Source organism: Prionailurus bengalensis, chromosome X, assembly GCF_016509475.1.
Source record: "Prionailurus bengalensis isolate Pbe53 chromosome X, Fcat_Pben_1.1_paternal_pri, whole genome shotgun sequence".
Lineage (NCBI taxonomy): Eukaryota > Metazoa > Chordata > Mammalia > Carnivora > Felidae > Prionailurus > Prionailurus bengalensis.
In genome coordinates, this window is record NC_057361.1 from 108,133,631 (window position 1) to 108,160,989 (window position 27,359).

Genomic DNA, 27,359 nt, shown 5'->3' on the forward strand with positions numbered 1-27,359 from the left:
GCACTTGGTGGGGTGGGGGGTACACTGTGTGTGTGAGTGTGTGTGTGTTATTAGGAGAGGTTGGGCTGAAGAGTTGAATGGGGTCATGTTTGAAAGGTCTTGCCATAATATCATGGTAATGAATGTGGAGGTTTCTTTGCTGGAGGTACTGGGGATCCATGGAAAGCAGTTTAGGGAGTGAGAAGGCCAGATTTTCTTTTTTAGAAAAGGGGTAGTAACGGATGCAGTGAGGGTAGGTGGGGGTGAAGCAGGGAGACTCTTAGCCGGGGGGAGACCAGTTAGGAGGCTGACACAAATGCTGCCGGTAGGACAGGGCAATGGCCAGGATGGACAGCCTTGGAGACGGGACCATCATCAGGGGAATGCAGTGTCTCTTCCTGGTTTAGTCGAAGCAAGCGCATGGCCCGTGATCGGCCTCCCCGGCACCCCTCCCAGCTGTCCCCAGGCTGCCGCCCAGGCCAGTCGGGTGTGCTCAGCGGAGTCAGACTGGCTGTAACGTGAGCTCTGGCCCTGCAGAAACGATGGTGCTGCCGCTGGAGAAAAAACTTGTCTAATGCATTCCAGAGCCAAAGAGAAATGCCTTTTAGATTACCCACAGTTTAGGCCTTTCTCCACGGCTCCCCGTCTGTTGGGGAAGGTCTTGGAGAACGAAGAGGCACGGGAAACAGGAGTGAGAACAGGAAAGGGAAACCAGACGGGGTAGCAGGGCTCAGTAGAGGAAAGAACTGGTCCCAGCAGATGGTAAATTCCAGGTCACAGGGTTTGGGGAAGGCCTGGGGATGCCTGCTAAGAGTTTTGGGTTCTGGAAGGTCCCTTTCCTTCCTGCTCCCACTATTTTAAAAGGAAGAGGTAGTCACGGGTTGAATGCTCACAACTGAGCTGAAAGCTGGTTCAGCCAGTGTAGGCTAGCACAGGAGATTTTTGCCTCAGTGACACCCAGGGAGCCCATGGTTTAGTTTGGGGGTGGGGGACAGGTAGCCAAACTGGCAGCCTTCCTGGGCCTTCCAGAGTGTTCCTGGCACCCCACTGGTTCCCCCCAGGCCTCTTCCATAACTCCTACTCTTGCCTCTTCCAGGCCCTGCAACTGGTTCCTCTTTACCGATGTCCTGAAGAGGCTGAAGCTTTCCTCCAGGATCTTTCAGGCTCGGTTCCCGCACTTTGAAATTGCCACCTTGCCCAAGGCTGAGTTCTACCGGCAGGTGGCCTCCAGTCAGCTTCTGACCCCAGCCGAGAGGCCCGGAGGCATGGACGACAGATCTGCCCCAGGCTCCTCTGAGACTGTGGAGCTGGTGCGGTATGAGCCAGAGCTACTTCGGCTCCTGGGGTCTGAGGTGGAGTTCCAGCCGTGGAACAGTTGACCCGGAAAACAGCCCCTCCCTTTTCTTCTTTCTCCTCCCAAGTTCACCCTTCCCCACTTCCCATGTCTTTCCCCCACCGAGCACCAGACTGCAGAATGAGGCAATAATACGGACCAACAAGAAGCCGCCTTATCAATGCCAGCATTAGTGACTGGATTTTTTTTTTCTGGTTATAATTAGTTCTCATCTCCCTGTCATCGTCATTGTTGTTGTGGTTGGTGATGGGGGTGGAAAGTTGAATTCCACGTCTGAGGGCAAGAGGTCCTGGGGATGGTGGGAGGTGGTGCCAGGGTCCCTTGGGGTGGCCTCAGCCTGTCCGGAGGAGAAATGAGAAAAGGCCAAATCTCTGAGCGCCCCCTCCGTTCCCCTGTGTTCTTCTGTCTTCCATAGTATTTATTTTATTAGTATTTAATTTGTATTGTTTCATTGGTTTCTGATAAGTCTGTATCACTGTGACGATTTGAGACAACTTGTTGTATTGAGGGACTTTCTTCACCTCCTTTCTTTGTCTTTCTTGATAAGCTCTGGAGCTGCCCCCTCCCTCTGACAGTTACTCCCAGGTTTGTTTTCACCCCACTGGGGAGGAGGCAGGTGGGGCAGGGGGCCGAGGACCCGTGACTGATGAAGGTGGCTGGTGCTGGCCTGGGGCTGGGGGGATTGAGGATAATCCTGAGGCTTTGGTGCTCCCCCCCCACCATTTTTTAATTGTTTTACCACCTGCCCTTCACAGCAGCCCTGTCTCGAGATTAGGGAGGTTTCTGGGGAGGGGTGGATTGTGAGGGCGAGGGGCTAGTGAGTCACTCTACTTGGGGAGAGTCAAGAATGGGAGTGAAAGCTAAGGTCACCCCTCCTCACACTTCCTTCACTGCTCCCCTCAGAGTGCACAACATGGGCTTGTTCCCACGTCTCCTCCGCCCACCCCCGCACCTCCATCCACCCCACCCCTTTCTGCCTTTGCCCCTTCTGGATGCTGAGCCTCTCAGCTCCCAGCCCTTGCCTATCACCTCTCCCCTTCCCAGATTCAGCACCCACTTTCTCTCTCCTCCCTGCTTCTCCCTCTGCCCCCCATTCTCCTTTGGAATCTGCAGAGGGCTCTGGGATTGATGGCCAGATGTGAGATCCAGGCCTCAGCTGTTTCCTAGGTGAGGGCAGGAGGCTGGGCTCCAGCCGGGCTCCACTCCCACCTCGCCTCAGGACCTGGGGCTGAGTGTGGGGCCCCTGCTAGGCCTCCCTCCTGGCCTCCAGCACTGGGTTTGTTGAAGGAGAGAGAGGGAGAGAGGGGAGGAGCTTGGGCTGTTTCCCTGTCCCTTCCCCCCTCTGTGGCATTGTCTTTCCTACTCTTGTTCTTATTTTTCTACCAATTGCTATTTTTTCCAAACAATCCTTGTAGAGAGTATGTACCATCTAAAGGCAGGAGGGCCTGGCTATGGCCAGCTGATTGGAGATGGTACAGTTTTATTGTACAGGTGCTAAAACAACAACAAAAGAAGAAAATGGAAAAAAAAAGACAAAAAAAAAGGCAAAAAAAAAAAAAAAAGCCAGTTTGAGGATGGGACAATCTGTTCTCTGGAGACTCCTGACCCATGTGGGAGATTGGTGGTTATTTTCTTTGTATTGTGTTTGTTCTTTGTTCCCAGGGGGAAGTTCAAGGCCCCCTTCTGTAGGACTGCTCCCCACCCCCACCATACTGCCCAGTTGGTTTTGAACAGTTGTTCTCCCTTTAAAAAAAAAAAAAATATATATATATATATATATATATACATATATATATATATAAAGTTGAGGGGTTTGGGGTTTTAATTTTTTGGTTTTGTGGGGGTTCATGGTATTGTGTGGTTTATTTTATGTTTGCCTTTACCTTTTTGCATTTGGGTGTGTATTCTGGCTGCCCTTTATGTTTCATTTTAAGCAACTGGCTGTGGAGTCAAAAACACTTGCATACTGAAAACCTGCGTCAGGGCTTCCGTCTCCTGTCTTTACTCTTCTCCCCATATTGGTTTTTCTGTGGTTAAAGCAGATGGGTGTCCTGATGAAGTCAATGGGAAACCCCTGATCCTGCCTTGCAGTTTGGGTACAAGTGAGGACAAGGTGGAGGGGCTAGAGAACATTTGGGTCACTGGGGCAAGATCTGGAAAGAAAAGGCAAGGCAGGGGCACATCCTGGGCTTCAGGAGCTGTGGGGAGAATGGAATATCTGCATCAGTTTAGGTGTGTGTGGGTGTGGGTGTGGGCACGCGCGTGTGCGTGCACCTTGTTTGCTATAGGAGTAGCAGAGCTGGAAGGAGAGCCCTCTCTTAGGCGGCTCAAGGAAATCACCTGCCTGCTGGCTCTCTTGCCCTGGGCCACCCACATCCACATCTGACTGCACAGTCTTATCACTGCCCTCACTGTTGTGCCCCTGGCCTCCCACCCCTGGGCCGCCCACATGGTGCAGGCAGTCCACACTTCCGGTTTCCTAAGACCCAGCTACTATGGAGGCAAGATGCCTGTCCTGTATTTTACACCTTTTCTTCCCACTTCTGAAAAACAGTGGTAGAAGCTCCTAGTTCCTTTTGCCTGCTGGCTTCAGAACTTACCTGTTACTGTTTGAGGGGAAGTGGATGTTTGACAGGCCTGGGAGGTCTCCCTGTGTAAGTCTCTGGAGAACCCTATCAGTGTACAAGTGAGGGTATCTGTGGGTCTGGCCAACTGGAGTCTAGCCACCCCCAGGAGCGAACTATGAGCTGCTCTTTGCTCCAGCCCCAGGAGCGTGCTTCAACTCGGGTCTTTCTGCCCAGGTGGAGGAACATCCATCCCTTGGAGCCACAGCATTAATCTTCCTCATTGGCCTTTGCTTACCCACTTTCCGATCTCGAGGCCTGTAGACTACTTGCTTTCTCAGGTTCCTAAACAACCCCATAGCAGTACTGAATTTAGGTCAATCCTCTGTTTGGAACTTGGAGTGAAGAAATCAGACAAGTCAATAGGTCACAAAAGCTATGTGGTGAGTGCAAGGATTCAGCTCAAAGGGCAAGGGCACTGGGGTGGTTGGAAGGACTTACTGGGAGAGAGGGTGCCCAATTGACACTTAAGTAGAAAAATAGGAGTTAGGGGTGTCAGGGAAGCATCTCTGAACTGAGGGGACAATCTGAGCAAAGGCTTGGAGACAAATGAGAGTAGTATGTGCAGGAAACTATAAGCCACTTCAGTGTCACTGCAGCTGGAAGGGACAGATGGGGAAGGAGGGGGCAGGAGCCCTGCCAGGCATGCCAACGGGCACGGCTTGGACTTTTGCCCTAGATGATGGGAACCACGGGAAAACTTTAAACTGGGTAGTGATAGAGGGTTTTTTTTTTTTTCGTATTAATGGTAAAAATGTGTTGGAGGTGGGCCACAGAGAAAGAAAGGTAATCGCTTGAGATTCAGGTGAAAGCAGGAAGGGAGAGTGGTGAGGGTACTATAAGAATTTCTATTGAAGGCAGGAGGGAGATTCCATGGGTAGAGTCAGAATGACTCCAAAGAGAGGGCGCCTGGGTGGCTCTGATGGCGTCTGCAGCTCAGGTCATGATCTCATGGTTGGTGAGTTGGAGCTTCACATGGGGCTCTGCACTCACAGTGCAGAACCTGCTTGGGATTCTCTCTCTCTCCCTCTTTCTCTGTCCCTGCCACACACTCTCTCTCTCAAAATAAATAAGTAAACTTTATTAAAAAAAAAAAGAATGACCCCAAATAAATAGGTGAGGGTCCTTTGGGGAGCCATGGACAACCCTGCGCTTCTGGGTTTGGGTGTGTTAGTGCACACACCCCTTTATTTCCCTGCAGAAAGGAGGCAAGTTAAAAGCAAAACCAAAAAGTTCCTTGTTCTCTTGCCTTTGGGCTCCTTTCCACACACCTTTCCCAGATAGGGCTCACTGCCCTTCAGCCAGAGTGGGAAGACCAAGGCAGGAGGTATGGGTTGTGATATGAAGCCTGCATCCCTGCTCCAGATTGGGGTGATCTAATCCTTCCAGTGCGGCCTAGGGGAAGGAGCCAGCTCCACCACTTGCCACCTAGGCTGACCTTGGGTGAGAACCTAATCGTTCTGACTCTTCATTGCTCCGTCTGCCAAATAGGGCTCAATTTACCCACGAAGGAAGAGAATCATACTGAGTAAACACGGCTGTTTAGCTGAAGTTAGTTCCTCCTATGTGTCGTGGGCCAACAGTTAATGATGGTTTTACCAGAATGTTCCTCTTTGGGGTGCAGGGTTAAAGGGAGGCCCTGTTCAAGTCTCCGTATTTCCGGAGAAAGGGCCATCCGCTATCCGCGCATCCCTATTTGGGTCGGAGGGGGGCCACTTGGGCAGTAAACTGCCCCTTCCACATTCTAACCTTTAACAGGGAAGCTTGTTGAGTGTTTTATTGTGTCCAGCCTGCCAAGACGTGTGTGTGTGTGTGTGTGTGTTTTAGGGAGAATGGGGTCTGCCCCAAGGGCAGCCTGCTTAGCTGCCATGGGGAGGTGCCGAGCTCGGGCCTCCTGGACCCCGCAATGGGCAGCCCAGGACTCCACGTGTTCCCCTAGACTCTGGGTTTACACCGCGAGGGGAGCGAGCGCGCCGCAGCGTCGGGCAGCTGGGTGCGGACGCCTCCCCGGCCCGGCACCGGCCTGAGGGAGCCCAGGCTCACACCACAGCGGGCGGTCCGGGGCCCTCCGCAGGCAAACGGATGCCGCGGGCGCCTCGATCGCTCTCCCATTTCAAGGTGGAAAGCGGCGCCTCGTGGACGTGCAGCTATAGGCAGGCCGCGGTGGGGAGGCGGGCCAGGCCGGACGCCCCCGCGGCGAAGAGCGGAGGCGGAGGCTCCCTCCCTAAGCCGGGGAAGAGCGGCGGCCCGCGCGCCGGGCCGGGTCCGCCGCATGCTCACCTGCAGGTCCGGGAGGCTGGGTGAGGGGGGGCGGGGGGGGCGGGGCCAGGGCGCGACAGGCCAATGGGGAGACGGCATTCAGGCCACCGCTAAATTCTCCCCGGAAAGTAGAGGGGTGGAGTGCAGGGGGGAATTCTAAGTTCCCGAGCAATGGAAGGCCTTGGTGGGGCCCGGAGCCGCTCAGGGACAGTTGGGGGCTCAGAGTCAGGACAGAGGGACGGGAGGGCGCCGGCCCCACCCTGGCCGCCTCCCCCTTCCCGGGCTCTCCCGGGTCCTCAGCCCGCCATCGCCAGCTCGAGAGCTCCACCTACTGGACGTTGGTCCCCACATCCGGCACGCCAGGGGCTGAGACTCTCGAAGGCTGAGATCGTCTAGGCTTCTCAGCCCTGGGAGCGAGCGGTGGGAGGGAGATGAGCTCACTCACCTCGGGTCCAGCAGCTTTGGAAGCAGAGACCTCTTTAAAAATACGTTATGGGGGGAACGCCTGGGTGGCTCAGGTCATGCTCTCGTGGTGCGTGGGTTCGAGCCCCGCCTCAGGCTCCGTACTGACAGTGCAGAGCCTGCTTGTGATTATCTCTCCCCTTGCTCCTCCCGCACTTTTTTTCTCTCTTTTTCTCTCTCTCTCTCTCAAAATAAACTTTAAAAATAAAAACAGGGGCGCCTGGATGGCTCAGTTAAGCGGCCGACTTAGGCTCAGGTCGTGATCTCCCAGTTCTGAGTTCGAGCCCCGCCCCGTGGGGCTCTGTGCTGTCCAGAGCCTGGAGCCTGCTTCGGCTTCTGTGTTTCCGTCTCTATCTGCCCCTCCCCTGCTCATGCTCTGTCTCTGTCCCTCTCTCTCTGTCAAAAATAAATTAAAAAGCATTTTTAAACCTTTAAAAATAAAATAAAATAATAAAAATACATTACTGAGGACGCCTGGGGGCTCAGTCCGTTGAGCATCTGAGTCTTGATTTTGGGGCAGGTCGTGATCCCAGGGTGTGGGATCTAGCCCGGCTCCAGGCTTCATGCTCAGCATGGATTCTTAAGATTCTCTCTCTCTCTCTCTGTCTCTCTGTCTCTCCCCCCCCCCGCCCCTCCCCTGCTCTCTGTATCTCTTTCTCTCTCAAATAAAAACAAATATGGAGTCAGAAAAACCTATGATGGTAAGAATAACTTCTTGCCTCGCCCTTTCCATGGGTCCTGACCTTTCTGCCACTCCTTTCCAGCCAGAGGTGAGGAACCAGTGCTGAAGCTGAAAAGGGCAGGGCAAAGGGGTGGGGAGTTCAGGAGTCCCCAGTGGCTCCTGGTGACAGTAAGGCACAGCTAGAAGCAGCCTCAGGCTCCTCTGGACCCTGTTAGGAGGGGGGCAGGTAGACCTGGGCAAGGAAGCAGCTGCCTGCAGTCATATGAGGGGCCAAAAAGCTGTGAGAGCCCCCAAGTATGGGTTGTCCTTCCCCTCCCCCTTTTGCCTGCTACAGTATATGGCTGATATCCCCATGATTAGAAACATGACTCATTGTTTCTTTCAATAAACATTTATTGAGCACCTACTGTGTGCCAGGCACTGTGCTAGGCGCTGGGGATACATCAGTGACTAACACACAGTCCCTGTCCTTGAGGAGCTCACAGTCTATTAGAGGGGCAACATACATAAACACATAGCTAAGGAGCTACCATGTGCTAAGTGCTACAGTAAGAGGTATACACAAAGTGCTGCGGGAGCCCAGAGGAAGGAGGGATACATCAGCTGCTAGGGGGTGAGGAGCCGGTCTCCTGACCCCATTACACCGTCTTTGCAAAGGCAAGGATGTTGTTGCCACATGACCCTGGCAAAAATGAACCAGTCTCCTGAGGGTCTCCTCCGGCCCTCTCCCATAACTAGATCAGCACAGGTTAGTTGACCAGATTAGCTACTTTAACACTTTGAATTAGGAAAGAAACTGGACAGGGAAGTTTCTTTAGGGGCAGGGGTGTTCAAAGTAGTAACAACTCTTGGGTGATAAGGCTGGGGGGTGGGAGTGGGGGCATCATGAGGGCACTGAGCCAGAGAGGTCCGGCCCTGGGCAGTGGAGCACCTAGGGTGAGTGCCTGTGCAGAGGGGAGGTCAGAGGTCACCAGCCTCAGACTTTCATCCCCATCTCTCAGCAGCTCAATGGGTTCACTGATGCTCACTAGATGATTCATAGCTTGCCCCGCTCTGTGGGTGCTACAGCCCCCCGCCCCTCGAAAGGTGGCACACTAAGTGGGGAGACTAAATAGGCCCAGGTCATTGAAGATTTAAGTAACAGTTTGTGATTATAACAGAGGAGATGTCACTATTCATGAGCAGTTGCCAAAAGAGTGGCAATTGGTGCGAATTTCAAATGAAGAACTCAGGGGTAGTCTGGTCTGGGGAGGCAGCTTCCGTGAACAGAGTCTTAAAGGATGGATACGATTTAATTGGTACTTAACGGGGTGGGAGGAGCATCCTGATTGAGCAGAACCAAGTAAAGCAAAATCACAGAGGTGGGAGACTTCAAACAGAGGCAAACTCAAAGGCCAGGGGATCCTTGTTTGGAGCAGGACCCCGGGGGTCAGGGAAGCAATGTGAGAGATGACTAGGGAAGTCGGCTGGGGCTTGATGGTGAAGGGCCTTTGCCAGAAGGTCCAAGGACTTGGTACCTTCCTTTTGGAATTACTGCCCTGAGTCCTCAAATATTCCCTCCCCTCTCCTCCAGGACCCCTGGACTGCTTTGTGGTTCAGCAAATTAAGAGTTAATGCCCGACTGCCAGAACAGATGGGAGGCTAAAGTATTTTGAGTATCACCCCTACCTATAGGCAATGAAAAGCCATTGAAGGCTTTTTAGCAGAGAAAGAACAGGACTGGTGCCCCAGCAGGCAGATCAGAGAGGGGGACAGGTCACACTGCGGTGTGTTGGTGTGTCGGGAAAGGGATATAGTCGAGTAAGTCTGAGCTAGGCTGGAGGCTCTGAGAATGTGGAAGAAAGGCTAGATTTCGGAGACATGGCAAACGGCGTGGACTTCAAGAGATGGGGGAGGGTTAGGGTCAAATGAAGGCAGCCGTCAGATGGCTCTGAAATGTCAAGCTTAGAAGGTCAGGAAAATGGTGGCACCTTTCACAGAAATAGGCAAGTCATGACAGCTTTTTGTTTTGGGGGAAGGAAAGGTTGTGTGTGTGTGTGTGTGTGTGTGTGAAGACTTTCAAATCCATTTTTGATAGAAGGGCTGTGTTTGAGGCATGACAGGCATCTGGATGGAAATGTCCAGCAGGCTGCTGGAAATGCAAGCAGGAGCTGAGGAGAAAAGTGGGGGCTGACTCTCTCAATTTCAGCCCCATCCCCAAAGAGCCAAGGCAGAGCCAGGAGAGCGGCTGAGACCCTTTGTGGGCACCCACATTTAAAGTGGCAGATGTGGGGCCAGTACAGGTACAGAGGGTAGCCCAAGAACCCGGCTACTGCAGGAGGGGGAAGAAAGTAGTGTCACGAGCCATGAGGGCTCACAGGGACTGAGAACTGTGAAGAAGACACTTCATGTCACCATGAGGGTATCAGTGACCTTCGGATGATGAGTTCTATGGATTTGGGGCGGGGGCAGGGCCACCCCTAATCCATGCAGCGACTTTGTGCAAATTTTGTTTGAAAGGTGACTCTTTCTTGGGATGTTTCACTTTTCATCATTGGGAATTTGTCATAATAAACTGATCATATTAGAAAAAGGCATTTTAATGCCGAGTGTTGGAGATGTGTAATAAATACATCTGCACATCCATATATGTTTCCTTTCCAGGGAGAGAAGGGGGAAGAGAGTGGGAGAGAATGATAGGAGGCTTGGCAGTGACCAGAAGGAAAGAGAGAACAACCTGGGGAGGTAGTTAGGTCTAATGGATGGTTTTATACTGCGGACACAGAAAAGGTCCTGAGGCACTGATTCACATTAACCAAATTCACCAGATCATATCATTGTTTCTGAGGCTGTCAATGTGTTTTAACTCTTAGCCTTGCCCCCCAGTTTTCGCAGGAGAGAGGAAAGCTAATTCAAAGGGGAAGGAGGAGTTAGGCCAAGGGTTTGACCTAATAGAGGATCAGTTGAAACTTCCTCAGAAAGAAGAAAGAGGGAAGCAAGGAACCATGTAGAGATGGGAGAAGTGCCATGGGGGCTCACATCTGCTGGCTCCTGTCTTGCTGCAGGAGGAATCAGGGCCAGGTGCAACTGAAAGTTGGCGATGAGTGTCAACAGTCCACTCGAGGACTGTGATAGCCATTGTGGGGGCGAGTGGGTTGGCAAGCCTACAAGGTGAGTAGAAGGCACGCTGAGCAGCAGGCACACACGGGTGAGGACGGAGGCAGAGCCAGCATGCACGGCGACACAGCTGTCCCAGCAATGCCTGACAGCAGGGAAGTATCGGGATGACACTCATCAAGAGGGAGTCCACACCCTCGGCACATTCAATTAATTTCAGCCCCTGCCTGGGGACTTTCTATCTGGGTCTGACCTTGGCCCTTCTAACCGCATCTTCCCCAGCACACATGCCCACTGAAATCCTCGTACCCTGGACCTGCTCCAGCTCTGTGACATCTCTCTCAATTTGGGGGATCCAGCATGCACCCCACAGCCTCAGAGCAACTGAATCTCGGTTTGTACAGAGGGCACTAGAGAATGCTTTCTTTTAAAAAACACTCCCCATCTCTGCAGCTGACCCGCAAAGACACACACACCCTTGAAGACCTCACAGCTACACGCCCATCCTCCCCAAAGAAACAGAGATACAGACCCACGAGTACACACACATACAGAGATATTCACATACGGGATAGGAAATTCCCTGTGGACGGAACGTAGACGGTGAAATATAGCCCCACGACAGGACTCTTCCTCCAGAGCCCCTGCCTCAGCCCTGGCCACAAACTTCTCAGGAGGTTTTCGCTCCATCACCAAGTCAGCCCATTACCCTGACAAGAGCATATCCCCTAGTGCTCCTGAAGGCCACGGTCTGACGCCACGGATGCTCAAACTGGGCGTGGCTTGGCCGTGGTGACACGGGGCAGGGGTCGGGGACAGGGGATCTGGTGTATTGACATCCCACTGAAAAGGGCAGGTGTGCTGTTTCAGTTAGTCTCTGCTACAGGAAGTCCATATAAAAATGCTGTTCAACTTTGCCTGTTGGGACACACCTCCCCCGACCCCCTTCATTTATATGTCATGGGGCTCCATCTTTATAAGCGAAGTGGGATTGAATGGGGAGAAGGGGGCTGGGGTTGGGGATCTGGCAAGCAGGTTCCCAGATGTGGTCACATTAGGCTCAGCCATAAACAGGGACCCTGAGCCTGAGGAGAGCTCAAGTTCAGCCACTGGGGTCAGCCCAACAGTGGGGCAGCTGGGAGAAGAGAAAGTCTGGTTCCCCGGAAGGGAACCCCTTGAAACCACCTGGGTTGGAAGTGGCTGAAGGTGAGCCCGATCCCTCAGGAGCTCCCTCAGGGTCTCTTCAGGAACCAGCAGCCCCTCCATGGGGGCCCCAGTCACCATGCCCTGCACATATGAGGAGGGCCTCAGTGGCCCCTCCTTGACCCCAGGGGCTGCTGTGGCACCCGAAGTCCTGATGAAGGCAGCGATGACAGTCCCAGGGGCCTGAGAGCTGGGCCCTGCTGCTCCAGCCCCTGTGACGGAGGATGGCGCTGGATTGGTCGGACGGTTGGCCCCAGCCAGAAGTTGTGGGAGACCACTAAGAATCAGCGGAGCCCCTGGTGCTGCCACCTGACTTTCTTGGAAACTGGTGTTCAGGGGGAAGGAGGCCTGCAAAGTGAAGGTGTCCTTGAAGGTCGAAGCAGGCGGAACACTCTGGAGAACAAGCTGGGTTGAAGCAGTAGTACTGGCAGGAGGCCCATTGGTCAGCACTGTGGTCAGTGGGATGGTCTGCAGGGTCAGGGCTGAGCCTGACCCCACAGGGGCCACTCCTAGGTGGATGTTGCTGGGCACTGAAGAAGTACTGAGAAGAAACAGAAAACAGATTTGGTTAAGGCAGAAGGCATCTCCCAACTGGCTAGGGAGCAGGGCACAGGAGGAACAGAGCTGAAGGTGTGGTTTCTTTGCTGTTGTACCAGCCAACACCTACTGAGTACTTAGTATAGGTCAGGAACCGTTCTACATGCCTGGCGTGTGGTATTTCACTCAATCTCCCAAACAACCCACAAATTGAATAAGATTAATAGTGTGATTTTACAGCTTGAGGAAACGGAAGCACGGAGAGGTTATGTAACTTGCCTTAGACCACACAGCGAGTCACAGGGACCCACATCTAGGCTTTCTGACCCCCAAGCTCATGTTGCTCACCACTCCGCTCTATTGCCTTCCCTCCTCAGGAGAGTACCTTATCCACGCCAGTGTAGTGAGAGTAACATACACATAACTCAAAGCCCAACCTTCTCAGGGAAAATTTGGAGGCAATGAGCATGGACAAGAAGTAGCGAGAGCTTTCCAGGTGGCCCTGGAGGGCCTGAGGGAAGCAGAATGGGTGTCTCTGTACCATCCTCCATTGTCTCTTTTCTGGAATGGAGGAGGCTTGGGGAGATGGGCCCAGATGTGGAGGTACCTGGTGGCTACTTGGGGAGCACTCTGAAATAACCAGAACAGCCCCAGCTGGTGACAGAAGCTGCCCAGGTCAAGTGCTGGCATTGCCATTATTTTAGCGTGCGACCTTGGGCAAGTCACTTTTCCCCTCTTGACCAACAGGTGCCCTACTGGCTTCCCAGGGATTCTGGGAGTGTCCCGTGAGACTGGAGACACAGCAGAACTCCACAAGAAGTTGAACACTCTCCCCAAACACGGTCCTAGTAGAAGACCTGTAATGACTCCGGGGCCCTTACCTCATGGCTTTGGGGAATTTGGCCTGGCTCTCTGGGGGAGGGATGAGCACGGCGGAGGTAGTGGGGATCTCCTCATCTGCACACAGTCCCACTTCCAGATTTGCAGACGGCTGTAAGCCAACGCTCTGAACCTTTGGCTTTTCCCAGGAAGGGCCTGCCTTGCCCTGGGGAGCAGCTCTGGCCGAGACCCTGGAGCTGGCTCGCCTGGTGGTGCTGGCGGAGGAGGTGCAGGGAGTGGAGGCCCGAGGGGAGGCCGCCGTGACTTCACTTCTCTCATCCTCGTCTTCGATCACCACCAGGTCCTTGGGCATCTCCTTAAACTGGTACACCAGCCTCTGCCCTTCCACTTTGGCAAGGATGCCTCTTTGGTAGTAGTATCTGGGGGACGAGGGCCGGGGATGTGGGGAGTTAGGCCGGGACATGCCACCCTCCAGGGCAGGTCCGGCAGGAGGAGGGTGGCAGCCAGGCAGCCAGATGGGAGCCCAGGGCAAGGGAGCCCAGCCAAGGCCAACTCTTGGACTTGGAAGGCTTTTATGAAATTCCTGAGATCTCCCCCTGAGGACACAAAGGGCCACGAAAAGGGGTTCTAAATGTTAGCCCTGCCCTGCTTTGGGGCTAAGGACAATGGGTGAGTAAAGGATGGGAGGGGATGGACGTTGGGAAGCTCAGCTGTCCCCCGGCCTGAAAGGTCAACGGTGGGTAACTTGGGCCTGTCTCCCTGGGTCTCTGGCTGGCAGAAGGCCCTTCCTGGGGATTCGGGGTCCTTAAGGGCTCTTCTGTTATAAAAAGAGAAAAAGCCAGGACAGAGATACACGAGGGAGGGGGCTGTTCCTCCCAGGGGTCCGGGAACAGGCTTAGGGCAAGCACGTGGGAGAGCTGGGAGATCCTAAGGCAGGAGGGACGTCTTGGACAAGGAGAAGAGTTCGGTAACCCCCCACCCCCACCCCCGGGCAGGGACTCGGTGCCCCAGCAGCTCCTACCTTAGCGCCCGCCCCATTGTCTCATAGTTCATGTCGGGCTTATTTTTCTGCTTCCCCCACAGCTTGGACACGGCTTTGGAGTCCACCAGCTTGAAGATGCCTTTCTCTCGCTGGGTCCACTTGATGTACTTGGGGCAGGTGTTCCTGTCTTGCAGCAGTGCGAGGAGGAACTCCCACAGATAGATGGTGCTGCCTGCAGAAGGGCACGTGATGAGGGGCTGCCTAGGCCCTCCAGTCCCCCTCCCACCTCACCTGACTCCCAGCCGCACCTTTGCCATCCTTAGATTTCTTCCGAATGGGGATGCTGGGGTCAGTGACTGGTGAGGTACTGCGGTTGCCCTTGGTCTTCCGGACTGTGAGGGGAAGCAGGGAGGAGGATGAGGCAGAGACGAGATGGCAGTGAGTGCTCCAGGGTGGACTCCCGAGAGGGAGGACCCCGGAGCTCCTCGAGTAGGGTGCCAAGGCAGACAAGGAAGAGCCGGGTCAACAAGACCAGAGGCCCACGATCACCCTCCACAACCACAGCCCTCAGGTTCCTGCACTTGCCCAATGGCCCGCCCTCATTTTCAGGCCCCAAAGGTACACCAGAACACGACTGCAATGCGGTAGTGGTTACAAATGAGTCCCCTTTAGAAGAACACAATCCACCTAGCCTAATGTTTGAAATGGAAAGGTAGCCTCGGGGCACCTGGGTGGCTCAGTTGGTTCAGCGTCAGACTCTTGATTTTGGATCAGGTCATGATCTCATCTGCACTTGTAATTCTCTCTCTCTCTGCCCCTCCCCTGCTCATGCTCTCTCTCTCTCTCTCTCTCTGAAAATAAATAAACATTAAAAGAGAGAGAGAGAGAGAGAGAGAGAGAGAGAGAAGGCAGCCTAATGGGGCAGCTGTTGTGCAGGTAAGTGTGACACTGAGGCTTTGGTTCCCTCGCTAAGGCAGTGGCAACCAGTCATTACCTAAGGAAATCAGTAACACCGGGGCTTGGGAAAGCCCAAAGTCCTCTCCCACATATGGCCCAAGCACCACAAGCTTGGAGAAGGAAGATAAGCACACAGGATGAGGCCTCTTTTTTTTTTTTTAATTTATTTAAAAAAATTTTTTTAAGTTTATTTATTTTTGACAGAGACAGAGTGCAAGCATGAGCTGGGGAGGTGCAGAGAGAGAGAGGGAGACACAGAATCCGAAGCAGGCTCCAGGCTCCAAGCTGTCAGCACAGAGCCTGACGCCGGGGCTCGAACTCACAAACTGTGAGATCATGACCTGGGCCGAAGTCGGACGCCCAACCGACGGAGCCACCCAGGCACCCCTGGATGAAGCCTCTTTTATAGGCAGAGGCCCCCAGAGGGCCAGGGACTTGCCAGGAGGCCAAGGATGGTGTCCAAACACCAAGACGAGGGTTCAACCCATCTGGGATCATTGGCATTTCTGGAAGAGTTTACATATATGCTGGGCCGACAGCAATGGCATGGGAGATGTCAGGCCAACTGATGAGGCCAGGTTTTACAGAAGGGAGGACATTTCGTCCACCCCTGTCATGAGAGCTGTCCTCTTAATGTGTCTAAGAGCCTCAACCCACTCACCCCTTATGGTGTCCCTGACCTGCCCCCTGCCTACTGCGCCCCCTTGAACACACACACACACTTCTTCTCCCCATCCCCCACCTCCGTCTCTCTTACTTCTCTTCTTTGATTTTCCAGTCTTCTTGGCACTTTCCTCTCTGGGGACCTTCTCCTCCAGACAGTGTCCCTCCTGGTCATCAGTGTCACCTGCCCCATTCAGGGCATCAGGCTCAGAGACAGGAAACAGGTAGTTGGGCAGAGTGGCAGCTGGAGCAGGGTCTGAGTCGGGAAGCATTTCGGAGGTGCTGACTGCAAGGAGAGAGGCCTGAAGTTCCAGTGGCCTGGGGCAGGGAGGGCACTGAAAAGAATGGTGGGCTCCCGGGGAGGGCGGTGGGAGTCGTTCCCCACAGCCCCAGATTCAGGATACACCTGAAAATGCCTCATGTGTCTTGCACCATGAGGAGAGGAAACACCTGCAGGGCTGTGGGCATGAGCTGGTCCCAATCACGGCTGCCACATTTGCAGCCACTGCTGGTGGTGGGGAAGTTCCAGGCAACACCCAGGGTAAAGGGCCACCTTGATTTAGTCATTCACTTGTTTTACAACTGGAAAGTATCAATTAGCCCAACTCCTCTGCTTTCCTGGTAAGGAAACTGAGATCTAGAGATGGCAGGGCATGTGTCCAAGGTCACACAGCAAGCTGGTGCCTGGTACATGTGGGCATTCGGTAATTATCTGCTGAAGCCTGAGTGTTTATTAGTGACAGGGTGGTCAACAGAAATACTAGTACTCTTAACTTACACCTTCAGGCTTTCTTTCCCCCACTGGATCTCAGCATCCCCTTGGGAAGGGGCAGTTAGGGCTGGGAGTCCTCCTGTCCAGGAGTCAGGCAAAGGCCTGAGGGGGAGCTGGGGCAGGAGCCTACCTTGGGGGCCTTCTGGGGAGGTAGGGGCCAGCCTCCAAGAACAGGGAAGAGAGGAGGGGATTTCAAGCCTGGCGCATTTCTAAATAAGCCACACCCTGCACAGTCTTCCTGGGAGCCGGGCAAGAGAGCAGAGGGGACCGAAGAGTCACCCTTAAAAAGGAAGGAAATTCTGACATATGCCATAACATGGACAGACCTTGAGGTCATTATGTTAAGTGAAATAAGCCAGTCCTCAAAGACCACGACTGTGTGACTACACTCATGTGAGGTCCCTAGAGTCATGCAATTCATAGTGACAGAAAGTAGAGCGCTGGCTGCCAGGGGCTGAGAGGAGAGGGGCAATGAGGAGTTACTGTTTAATGGGCACAGAGTTTCAGGTTTGCAGGATGGAGGTTCTGGAGATGATGGTGGTGAGAATGCAAAATACAAATTGTACTTCATACCACTGACCTGTATGCTGAGAAATGGTTAAGGTGGTCAATTTTATGTTATGAGTATTTTAGCATGATTTAAACATTGGAGAAAGGAAGTCACCTTGGCCAACTTTTCCTTGCCTACGGTGCCCTCTGGCACCCTCTGTTCCAGCCACAATTCAAGAGCACATTTACACGTGTGGCAGTGGCTGTGGGTATGTGTGCTGGCATGCACATGTGCCTGGCAATCCAGTATGTGGGTGGATGTGGTAGTTTTCGATGGCATTTTTCGTCGCCTTGGGTTAAGGCACCAGGGTTCAAACTTACAGATCTGCTTCTCATCCAGGATGTCATTGGGAGACTCGACGTTGAGTAAGACTTCAGTGGTTGACATGGTTTGTGAGGTTGCTTCATTGTCATCTGGTTCCAGGTTCCATGGTGTGGGGTTGACAGAGGGCATGGGGCAGAAAAAAAGTTCCCTCAGGGCACAGGGCAGGGATAGAGCAGTCATCAGGGCCAGCCCAGAGAATGGTGCTAAGAGGCCAAGGGATAGCGGGAAGGGGATGGTGTGCCACCTACTGTAACTCTCCACCTTTTCTCTACACTCACCTCAGCTGGTCTCCACTCTTCCTTGTCCCATTCCATCTTGAGAGATCACGGATCCATTTAGGTGGTTTCCTCCTCTATGAAGTGGTACTACCTTTTGCTTGTCCTAACCGCCCCATCTAATTTCCAACTCTTGCGGGCCTTGCCCTTGCTGCGTAAGGTCACTAGGAGCCATTGTAGGCTACGATTCCCTGAAGACAGAACCACTTTCTCTTCCACATCTTCCCTGCCCAGGAAGGAAACAAACCTGCCAGCAAAATACTGCCCTCCAGGATCTGATCCTGTGCCATGCACAACGTCCCGTCTGTTATGATACCATTGTGAACGTCGTCCAGTTCCAGTCCTGAGTACAGATGCAGTAATTCAGGGTAGGGTACCTGTTCCACGATCACAGCTGGGAACACCGAGGGGTCTTCCAGCTATGGACAAGATAGGAATCTGGTTTAAGGCTCACCTGCCTCTACCAGGAAGCCCTGCCAACAGAATCTGGCCCGTCTTGCAATTCTTAATTCTTGGACCCCTCAGGGCTGTCCTTTGTAGGATGACATTGTTCTGGGTCCAACCTCACTAGGTGATGCTTTGAGTGGATTCTTGATTAACAGAGATGGGTTAGCTCTGTACCACCTGCACTCAATCAAGGGCAAACAGGTTTTTTTTTTTAATTTTTTTAAATGTTTATTTTGAGAGAGACAGAGCTGGGGAGGAGCAGAGAGAGAGAATCTCAAGCAGGCTCTGCACTTCCAGTGCAGAGCCCAACACGGGGCTCGATCCCATGAACTGTGAGATCATGACTTAAGCTGAAATCAAGAGTTGGACACTCAACCGACTGAGCCACCCAGGAGCCCCCAAGATCACGCAATTTTAATTGGTTGTAGTTCTGGGTTAATCCTTGGCCAGGGTTATGCTTGGTCTGTGAGAAGGGTTAGGCTCATTCTCAGGCCAGTGGGAAAGCATTAGTCAATGGCAAGGGTGAGGGACTCAGCCCATAGGGTTGGGTATCCAGGATTAGTGGCTCAGACTGTGGACATCTTAGGGCTCAGTCTCTGGCAATGAAGACAGAAGAACAGAGGCATTATATAGGTAGGAGGTTAGGGCCCAGTCCCTGTTAGGGTGGGAGAGAAGGTTCCAATTTCCAGCTTGATTTGTTGGGTGCATGAGGACACTGTTCATTGAAAGGGGGACCCAGAAGGAGGAGAAACAGTTTTTTGGAGAAAGATAAGGGGAATAGTGTCTGGATATGGTACTTTGAAATATTTAACATGGAGATACCTATCAGGGAGTGAAAAATATGTGACCAAGGGTTCAAAAGAGTGGTCGCTAAATCCCTTAGAGTGGCTATAATCATCAGGATGAGAATTTGACCACTGGAGGACATAGTAAAATTTATGTATAGGGGCGCCTGGGTGGCTCAGTCGTTAAGTGTCCAACTTCAGCTTAGGTCATGATCTCACAGTTTGTGAGTTCGAGCCCCACGTCAGGCTCTTTGCTGATAGCTCAGAACCTGGAGCCTGCTTCAGATTCTGTGTCTCCCTCTCTCTCTGCCCCTTTCCTGCTCACACTCTGTCTCAAAAATAAATAAACATTAAAACTTACGTATAGAAGGAATTATACCAGAATAATTATAATAATTATGTTTTTATTGTAGGACTTTGGGTGACTCTTTTCCTTTTCTTTCAAATTTTCTGTATTTTCCAAATTTTCATGGGACTTAATTCTTTCTTCATGAAAAAAGAATGAGAATGCTCAGTTATGCCTAATGTTCCTGAAGGATCCAGAAAAATAAAAATTGATAAAACGACTTTGGGTTTGGCCACTGGGCAGTCACCGTGGCTAGAGCACTCTCAGGGGGGTGCTGGGGCCCCAAGGCACATTACAACAGATCTGAGAGAGGATGGACTGAGGCAGGCAGTTGGGTGTCAGGATGAAGGCCATGAGTTGAGAGCCGTCTGTCCAATAATGGTACTCACTAGCCATGGGTGACTATTTAAATGTAAATGTAAAATGTGTTCAAAAGTAAAAGTTCAGGGGCGCCTGGGTGGCTCAGTCGGTTAAGTGTCCGACTTCAACTTTGGCTCAGGTCATGCTCTCACAGGGTTCGTGAGTTTGAGCCCTGCATTGGACCCTCTGCTGTCAGCACTGAGCCTACTTCGGTTCGAATCCTCTGTCTTCCTCTGCTCCTCTCCTGTGTGCACTCTGTCTCTATCTCTGTCTCTGTCTCTCTCTCAAAAAAGAAATAAACATTAAAAAAAAAGAATATCACCTTGAAAAAAAGTTCAGTCCTTTAGTTGCATTAGTCATAGCTCAAGTGCTCCATAACCATATGTGATTAGTGGCCCCATACTGGACAGGGCAAATACAGAACACTTCTAGTACCTCAAAAAATTCCATTGGAGGGGCACCTGGGTGGCTCAGTGGGTTAAGCGTCTGACTCTTGGTTTTGGCTCAGGTCATGATCTCACGGTTTGTGAGTTCGAGCCCCACATCGGGCTCTGTGCTGACAGTGCAGAGCCTGCTTGGGATTCTCTCTCTCCCTCTCTCTCTGCCCCTCCCTGACTCGCTCTCTCTGTCTCTCTCTCAAAAATAAATAAATTTTAAAAATTCCATTGGATTGTCCTGATCTAGAGCCAGACTTCCTGGGTTTGAAACCAAGTTCAGCTACTTAGTAACAGTGGGACCTTGGGCAAGGTACCTAATCTTGCTGTACATCGGCTTCCTTACTTTATAAAATTGGGGTGGTCATATTAAACAACCCCACTGGGTGGTTTAAACAGATCAATGTGCATAAAGCATGTACATCAGGGCCTGGTGTAGAGTAGGCTCTCATTAAATGTTTTAGGTATCAGGGACTTCTAGGAGACTAGTAATGCTTTATTTCTTCACATGGGTGGTGAGTTCATAAGTGTTCTTTTTATAGTTATTCCATATATATATGTGTGTATATATATATATATATATATGATTTATGTACTCTTTTGTATTAATGATACATTTTTAATAAAAATTGTTTCCTAACAAGAGGGAAAGAAAGGAGGTGAGAACCTAAGCACAGAGGGTGGAGACTATACTAATGAGCAGAAAGGAGCTAAGAAGGGTGGCCAATGGTTTGAGGTCTTGGAAGCAGGAGAGAAGAGATGAAGGATGGGTACGAGATAGCCCTGGAAAGAAGAGGGACACTTCTTTCTCCTGGGCCAGCAGGAAGGAAACAAGAATGGTGATGTTATCAATAAAAGGGGGAAAGGAGGGAAACTGAGGGTGTCCTTGGTTTTGAGCTTCTCTGTAGATTGGAGGAGAAGCTGTCTGCTGAGGGTGGAGGAGCAGGTGTGGGATTTGGATTGGGTGACTCAGTTGGTTAAGCGTCCAGCTCTTCATTTCGGCTCAGGTCATGATCCCATAGTTCGTGAGTTCGAGCCCCCCATCAGGTTCTGCACTAACAGTTCGGAGCCTGCTTGGGATTCTCTCTCTCTCTCTCTCTCTCTCTGTCCCTCCCCAGCTCATGCGCGCTCTCTCTCTCTCTCAAAATAAATAAATAAACATTTAAAAAAAGAACAGTAACAGTTGCTGAGCAGATCAGAAACAAGAAAAAAATGACCAGTAGTATTGAGAACTCATGTTTGGTTAGATTTTTCTTCCCTTCTCTTCCCATGATGCCTTCCACAAGGCTAGGCACACCACAGGTGTTGCATAAAACTGAGCAACTTTAGGTTAAGACCCAGCGGGACAGAAAGGACAATGTGCTCAAAGTCCACTAGGGGGCAGCCTTTGGTAAGCCGCCAGAAATCGGACAAAGTTTTCTGTCCTCACAAGGATTTAGCGTAGAGCATCAGTATTAGGCTGCGGTGCCCTTAGAGAAAATCCAACTGGATCTCCTCTTGGTGAAGATGGGGAGAGGGCAGCCAGATAGGGTAGAGGACAGGACTTGCCCACGTGTAACTGTGGCCAAACTGGGATTGGAACCCAGGACCCCTGACTTAATCTTCTGTTCCTTCTACTGTACCTGGCTGCCTCTTCTCCAGTTTCTGGAAGGAGAGGAGTAGGTAGCAATGGGTGTGCCAGGACACCCTCCAATGAGTACAGCTAAGTGCACGGAAAAAGTGCTCCCTTGGCCCCAGTACAGAGCAAGATATGGAGCAGTGGGGCCCTAAGTGCCAGAATTCTGTCCTAGTTTTTAACTTTCCCCCACCAGAAAGCCCCATTTCCAGAGCTGAATCCTCAGACTAAGGCTGAAAAGATGATTATGGAAGGGCCCATCAGCTATACTAGAGACAGGTGTCTGAAGGGGGTGGGGGGCTGGTCTTTGCCCATGGGTCCAGCTGGCAGTGCTCACCCTCGCTATGTGTCTGTCCCAGCAGCTTTCTCATTGTGACACTGCGGGAGAAGGGAAGGGGACAGGAATGCACGTGAGGGCCCAGGTATACCTATGCATTCAGGCCACATTGCTGACTGACACCATGCTGACCGCATGGCTGACTTGGTGACTGCACGTGCCCCAGAACTGCACACGGGCTCCTGGCTCACGAAATGACCACCCAATGACTACTGACGGCCGTATGAGTGACAAGCTGGTGCACAGTCTGGCTGGTATGCAGGGCCAGTGGCCTGGACCTAGTAGGTGCTTGATCAACATTTGCTGACTGGCTAGCCGGATGGCTAGCTGACTTGCCGTCTGCCTGCCAGTGTGTGTCTCTCTGATTGTCCGCCTGGGTGACCAGGCTCTGTTCTCTGGGGCCATACCTGGTGAATATCATCCATCCCGTTGCTTGCAAACTCAAAGATCAGGTCACTGGGCTGCAGGGTAATAGCCATGCTGTCTTCTCAGAGAGCCGAAAGCAGGGTTCACTGGGCCCTCTGGAGCTGTGGGGGTTTCTTGACGAACAGATGCTGTTCAGGTACTTTGGAGCTTAGAGCCTACAGCCCGAACCACCGGGAGATAGGGGGTGTAGAGAGCTGGAGTAGGTGGTGGCCTAAGCCAGGTTCAAGGCTGCATGCTGGGTTGGGCCAACCGCAGGAGTGACCTGTGGAGAAGGGAATCACAGGGTCAGTGAATCGGTCACCTTCCTTGAGCTTTGTCCCCACAACAGGACAGCCGACAGCCAGTCGAACCAGAGGGACCAAGGAGGCTTGCCAAAAGGGGAGGACAATGGGAGAAGAAAGGGGAAGAAGAAAAGAGGCAAGTAAAAAATGAAGGAAAAAGATGAAGTTAACTGAGTTACCTCCAGTGGGAAGTGGCTGAGCCTCAGTGTCAGTCTAGGTCACCAGCATCTGCACCTGAGCTGGCCCTAAAGACACACAGCCTCCCTCCCTTTTCTCCTGCCTCCTCTGGAGAAGGTGACAGATAGAGGGACTTTGGGCTCTCTCCACCCCAAAGATTAATCCCCAGGGTGTGGCCACAAGGGAAATCAGGGCACCCCATCTGGCCTTATAGATGGCGCAGCAGCATGAAGAATCCTTAAAAGCCCCTTGACTTGGAAAGAATCGTGTGTTCAGGGGTGTGGGAAGCGACACATGGCTGTACCAGGTGCTCTTCCAGACTCTGCCTGGTTCGGTCTACCTCAAAAGTGGGGGCACTTAGCTCTGAAGGGCAGAGTCTAGAGAGGAAGAAATGTCTCTCGGTGGGGGTTTTGTTGTCAGAGCCAGCAGCTCTCCAAGAGGGGAGTCTTGGTCTCAGCCACGCCCCGACGGCCCGAGACAGGCGGGGCACATGCCCTGTGCACTTATCGCTGCCCTGACACCGCTGCCGCCCACTGGAGAGGATGGCTTCTGAGCCTCGGGGAGGGGTGGGGGGTGTCCCTGCTCTTGCTTCAGCTTTGCTTTCAGTTTCAAGACTGAACTCTCACCCTGGGAACTTGTGAGGAGAGCCCCAGCTTGCGGAGGGGCCCACAGAACCTTCCCCATCCTGCAGGGCCGGCTCAGGACCTCCCCCCCTTTTCCAGGAAACCTGTCTGCTGCAGCCCGCATGTCTCTCCTCTCCCGGGTGCCCGGTGCCTCTGGAGCTCACAGTATGCAACCTCAGGCGCACACACGCCACCCAGGGCCATGCTTGCTGCTCTTCTACGTGTGGTCTGCGGTGGCACCCAGGCTTACCTCCCAAAGCCTAGCTCCTGCTGCCATGGCCCTCCTGCCAGCCTGCTCTGCTCCTCTGCTCTCGAGCACGTGGGCTTTTACACCTCCAGGTACCACATCTTTGACCCTTAGGGTTGATTTTAATGGTACCCTTGCGTGTGCGTGCGCGCGATGGGTGTACAAACAGCCCGGTTCAACCGCCAGCGCCTGAAGAACTGGGTCCAAGCACCATAGTCCGAGAGACACATTTGACTCCTACCTCCTTGACACACCTTTGGTAGTGTCGGGGTGGCAGAACCTTCTCCTGGCCCAGAAAGAAATGAGGAACTTCGGAGAGGGGCAAAGGGGAGGAAAGGGAGGAGGACCATGGGTGACCTCTCTGATGACCGCTCTCCCCCACAGAAGACACCCAGGCCTCTCCCACTTCCTTTCCGTTAGCCCACAGGGTTGGCTCCGCCCACTCTCCACCCCAGCCCTCACCCCACCCCCCACCCCCGCACCTTTCCACCCACCCTTAACAAAAAACTTCGAGAAGTCACTCAACTCAACCTGGCAGGTCTGAGTTTCCCTTTGGCTAAGGAGACAGCCCTGCGAGGACGAAGAGGAGGCCCTGGGAAAAACACAGTTCCACCCCTCCCTCCCTCACCCTACCCCCACCGGGCCCTGCCTGTGACCCTGTCTCCAGTGGCCTGCCCGAGAAGCCTCCCAGTGCCATTTATGCTTGGAAGGTCTGTCTCCTGTAGCCAAAGCGCCCCAAGGCTCGCATTCCGCAGCTCCCCGCCCTCCCTCAGGCCGGCTGTCTGCCCCCAGGAAGCATTCTCATACTAATCAAATGAAAGGGATCACTTTCACCTAATCCCACTTTGTCTAAACACGAAACTCTGGTGTCTGCTCCCTCTCCCCGCAACAAGGTCATTCAGCGGCAGCCCTTCCCTTCAGGTTTGCTCATTGCTTTGGCCTCTCTTGACAGATCACTTCTTGTTTGCGAGTTCACTGCTGCTCGCTGCCTGCAGACCTTCCCTGTACCTTTCTCACCTCCCCCATTAGGCAGTGGCTTCCTTGAGGGCAGGGGCAACTGTGTTGGTCATCAGTGAAACGTTACCAAGCTGCACTGTGCTTGGCATGTGGCAGACACTCAATTTATGTTTGCAGAACAAACACATGAATGAATTAACGAACCAATGAACGAATGAATGATACTGGTCAGTCAGTACCAGTGAGGTGTGTTTTCTGGGCAAGAAGTATATCCGTGTGTCCATTGTTTTTGGGGTAAGAGAGAGATGTGTGCTCTGGTCTGTGTTACATCTGGGTGTTTGTGCACTGTAATTTACAATGGGAGTTCTCACTGTGGGTGTGCACGCACACCATGGACTTACTTGTGTGCAGGGTGCGCGCACATGTCCCAAGTATGGGGATGTGTGCATGAGACGCTCTGTGGACCGGCAGAGCCACAAACTCAGTGGTGGGTCCCCCCTCCTCCAGTCCCGCCTTCGCAGAATGACAATGACAGACCGAGCTATGGCCACCGCTGCTGCTCCCTCCTGCCGCTTCCCAGGAAGAGAGCTAGCAGCAGAATATGTATGTGGCTCATGGGTTCTTGGGGTGAGTGCACCAAGGTCCACTGTGCTAAGGAGGTGGTGGGAGAGGGAAGACAGCACCGCACTGTACTGGATGGGATCCTTAGCCATCTGTGCAAAGAGAGGTTTGAAAGAAGAGGCTAATGTAAGTGCACTCTTTAAGTGTCCACACGTCTAAGGCTCTAAATTCAGGACTGAGTTGGTGCAGGTTCTGCTGACCCAGGACTGTGAGAATTTCAAGGCTGCAGGACCCAGCACCCAAGGCTGATCCTGGTGTCTTGTTCTGCCCAAGCTCCAGCCTAAAGCTAGTAAGGTGAAGGAGTGTGGGCGGGGTGGAGGGAGGAAGTAGCTGTCCTACTTTTTTGGTCAAGGCTAAGAAAACTCCCTTCCCAGCCCCACCATGGAACCTTCTCCACCATAAAGTTTTGCCCTTTGCCCCTCCCCCGTCAGATGTTTGAGGATTTGAAAGTGAGAGGTGGGGAGAAGCTCATTTGCATGCTCACTCACTCTCCCCAGCAGAGGAGTGACCCCCCCAGTCCCTCAAAATAACCTCCCTCTCCCAGGAACCTGAAACCAAAAAAAAAAAAAAAAACACCACCACAGAAGGCCCGCCCGGCTGGAGGCCAGGGAGGCCTGAGAGGCCCATACCGGGGGGCTCTCCTCCCTGGTGTCCTTTCAGCTCTTCCAGGGCCTAGAGCCCTGGACGCTGCCTTTACGGTGAGTGGGGCGCTAGGTGGGTATGCAGCACAGACACCCGGCTTGAGTAAGAGATGGGCCTGGGAAGTTTTCCACCCGCCCTGTCATCATACAGATCACAGCTGGCTCCAGTCAGAGTCTGCTCCCAGGGTGGCAAGAGCTCCACTCCCTTCACTCCCCTGGAGGCCACTGCAGGATCCCTGGCTCCCAAGACCTTGTCCTACTTGCACTGAAAGCAAAGCGTCTGGAGAGCATATGGCTCCGGACACCGTGTGTGAGGAAGCGAGTGAGCCTGTGCCACAGGAGGGAGCAAGCAAGCGAGGGCGCCTACATCCCCAGCCTGCAAATGCACACCTCTGGCTCACTGTGGTTCTGACTGCATTTCAAAACCAAAATAGCAAAATAGAAGTGGTTTGGGCTGCTCCTACGTCATCACAGCTGGGCCCCCTTCAGAAGTACAGACCCTTTCTGGGGCTGTCACTGGAGCGCAGTCAAGCAGTGTCCAGCACCCACCCATCTGGGCCTCCTCTGCATACAGGAAGCAGCCCCTATGTAAAAGCCACATCCACAGTCTCTGTGGAGTGAGTTTAAATCTACACCGGTTCAGCCACTGGCTCTCACAAAATCGCTAGTAACACCCGTGGCATTTTCACGCAGGCCAGGAAACATGGGGGCCAGATGGTCAGCCAGGCCACAAAGCAGAGTTCTCCTTCTCCAGTTCCTCATCCTCTCGGAGCCAGCCCTCACTCCTGAAATACCCAGCCCTCCATGAAACCTTTCTGGAATTCTCTGGAAAGGAAGTGACAATTTCCTTCATGCCATTTCCCACTCCCTCAGCGCCCCTCCCCCACAACCACAAACAAAATGGAAACTACCCCAGGAACAGCTGTACCCTCTACTTAAAAACAGCCCCTCCTCTGGCTAATAGTCATCCAGAAGCAAATTTGCATGCTGCACCATGTGACCAATGGTGTGTACTTAAGAGACAGAGGGCCAGAGCCAGGGGTCCAGTCTGTAGCCTTGGACAGAGCCGAAGTAACCGGTCTGTGGGATACCCCCTACAACCTTGACCCTGATCTTCAAGCCAAACCCTCCTCCTTGAGCAAATGCGCAGTGAAGGGGCCCCAGCCACAACTATTTTGTCAGCTCCTTCTCCTCTATTCCTTTCTTTTCACCACCCCCTTATGAGATGAAATCAGGAAGAGGAGGAAAAACATAAAGGTTTTGCAAGCTCTGTTGGTTGGGGTTTCTCTTTGCTTATTTACAAGAAACCCAGTTTCCTTCCTTGGCCCACGGTCACTGCTTGCTTCCAGCATAGGGCTTGCCACAACTCCGATGGTGAGGGAGGCAGAGCTCATCTCCAACTGCCCTTATCCTTTATCTGCTCTACTTTTGATTCTACCTTCCCAGGCCGTGAGCTGTCCCAGTGGAGGGGCGATTAGGGCTGCAGGAGATGGTAGGTCCCCT

At 52.8% G+C, this 27,359-nt stretch overlaps 2 protein-coding genes across 9 annotated transcripts in view; one reads left to right on the plus strand and one right to left on the minus strand.

Annotated features, from left to right (window-relative positions):
• The window catches only part of BCORL1 (BCL6 corepressor like 1), a 63,609-nt gene extending 60,299 nt beyond the window's left edge, over positions 1-3,310 (plus strand). For all 6 annotated transcript variants that reach the window (XM_043571636.1, XM_043571640.1, XM_043571635.1 and 3 more), the window contains one exon: positions 1,076-3,310. In XM_043571636.1, coding sequence (XP_043427571.1) covers positions 1,076-1,358 — 283 coding nt within the window. In that variant the 3' untranslated portion in view covers positions 1,359-3,310. The remainder of the gene's footprint in view (positions 1-1,075) is intronic.
• A 4,425-nt stretch (positions 3,311-7,735) lies between these two features.
• The window catches only part of ELF4 (E74 like ETS transcription factor 4), a 50,184-nt gene continuing 30,560 nt past the window's right edge, over positions 7,736-27,359 (minus strand). For all 3 annotated transcript variants that reach the window (XM_043571643.1, XM_043571641.1, XM_043571642.1), the window contains exons 2-9: positions 22,291-22,571; positions 17,807-17,978; positions 17,281-17,373; positions 15,733-15,924; positions 14,327-14,410; positions 14,058-14,250; positions 13,078-13,455; positions 7,736-12,200 (exon numbers count right to left, since the gene is read on the minus strand). In XM_043571643.1, the coding sequence (XP_043427578.1) occupies positions 11,408-12,200; positions 13,078-13,455; positions 14,058-14,250; positions 14,327-14,410; positions 15,733-15,924; positions 17,281-17,373; positions 17,807-17,978; positions 22,291-22,362 (1,977 nt within the window). In that variant the 5' untranslated portion in view covers positions 22,363-22,571 and the 3' untranslated portion in view covers positions 7,736-11,407. The remainder of the gene's footprint in view (positions 12,201-13,077; positions 13,456-14,057; positions 14,251-14,326; positions 14,411-15,732; positions 15,925-17,280; positions 17,374-17,806; positions 17,979-22,290; positions 22,572-27,359) is intronic.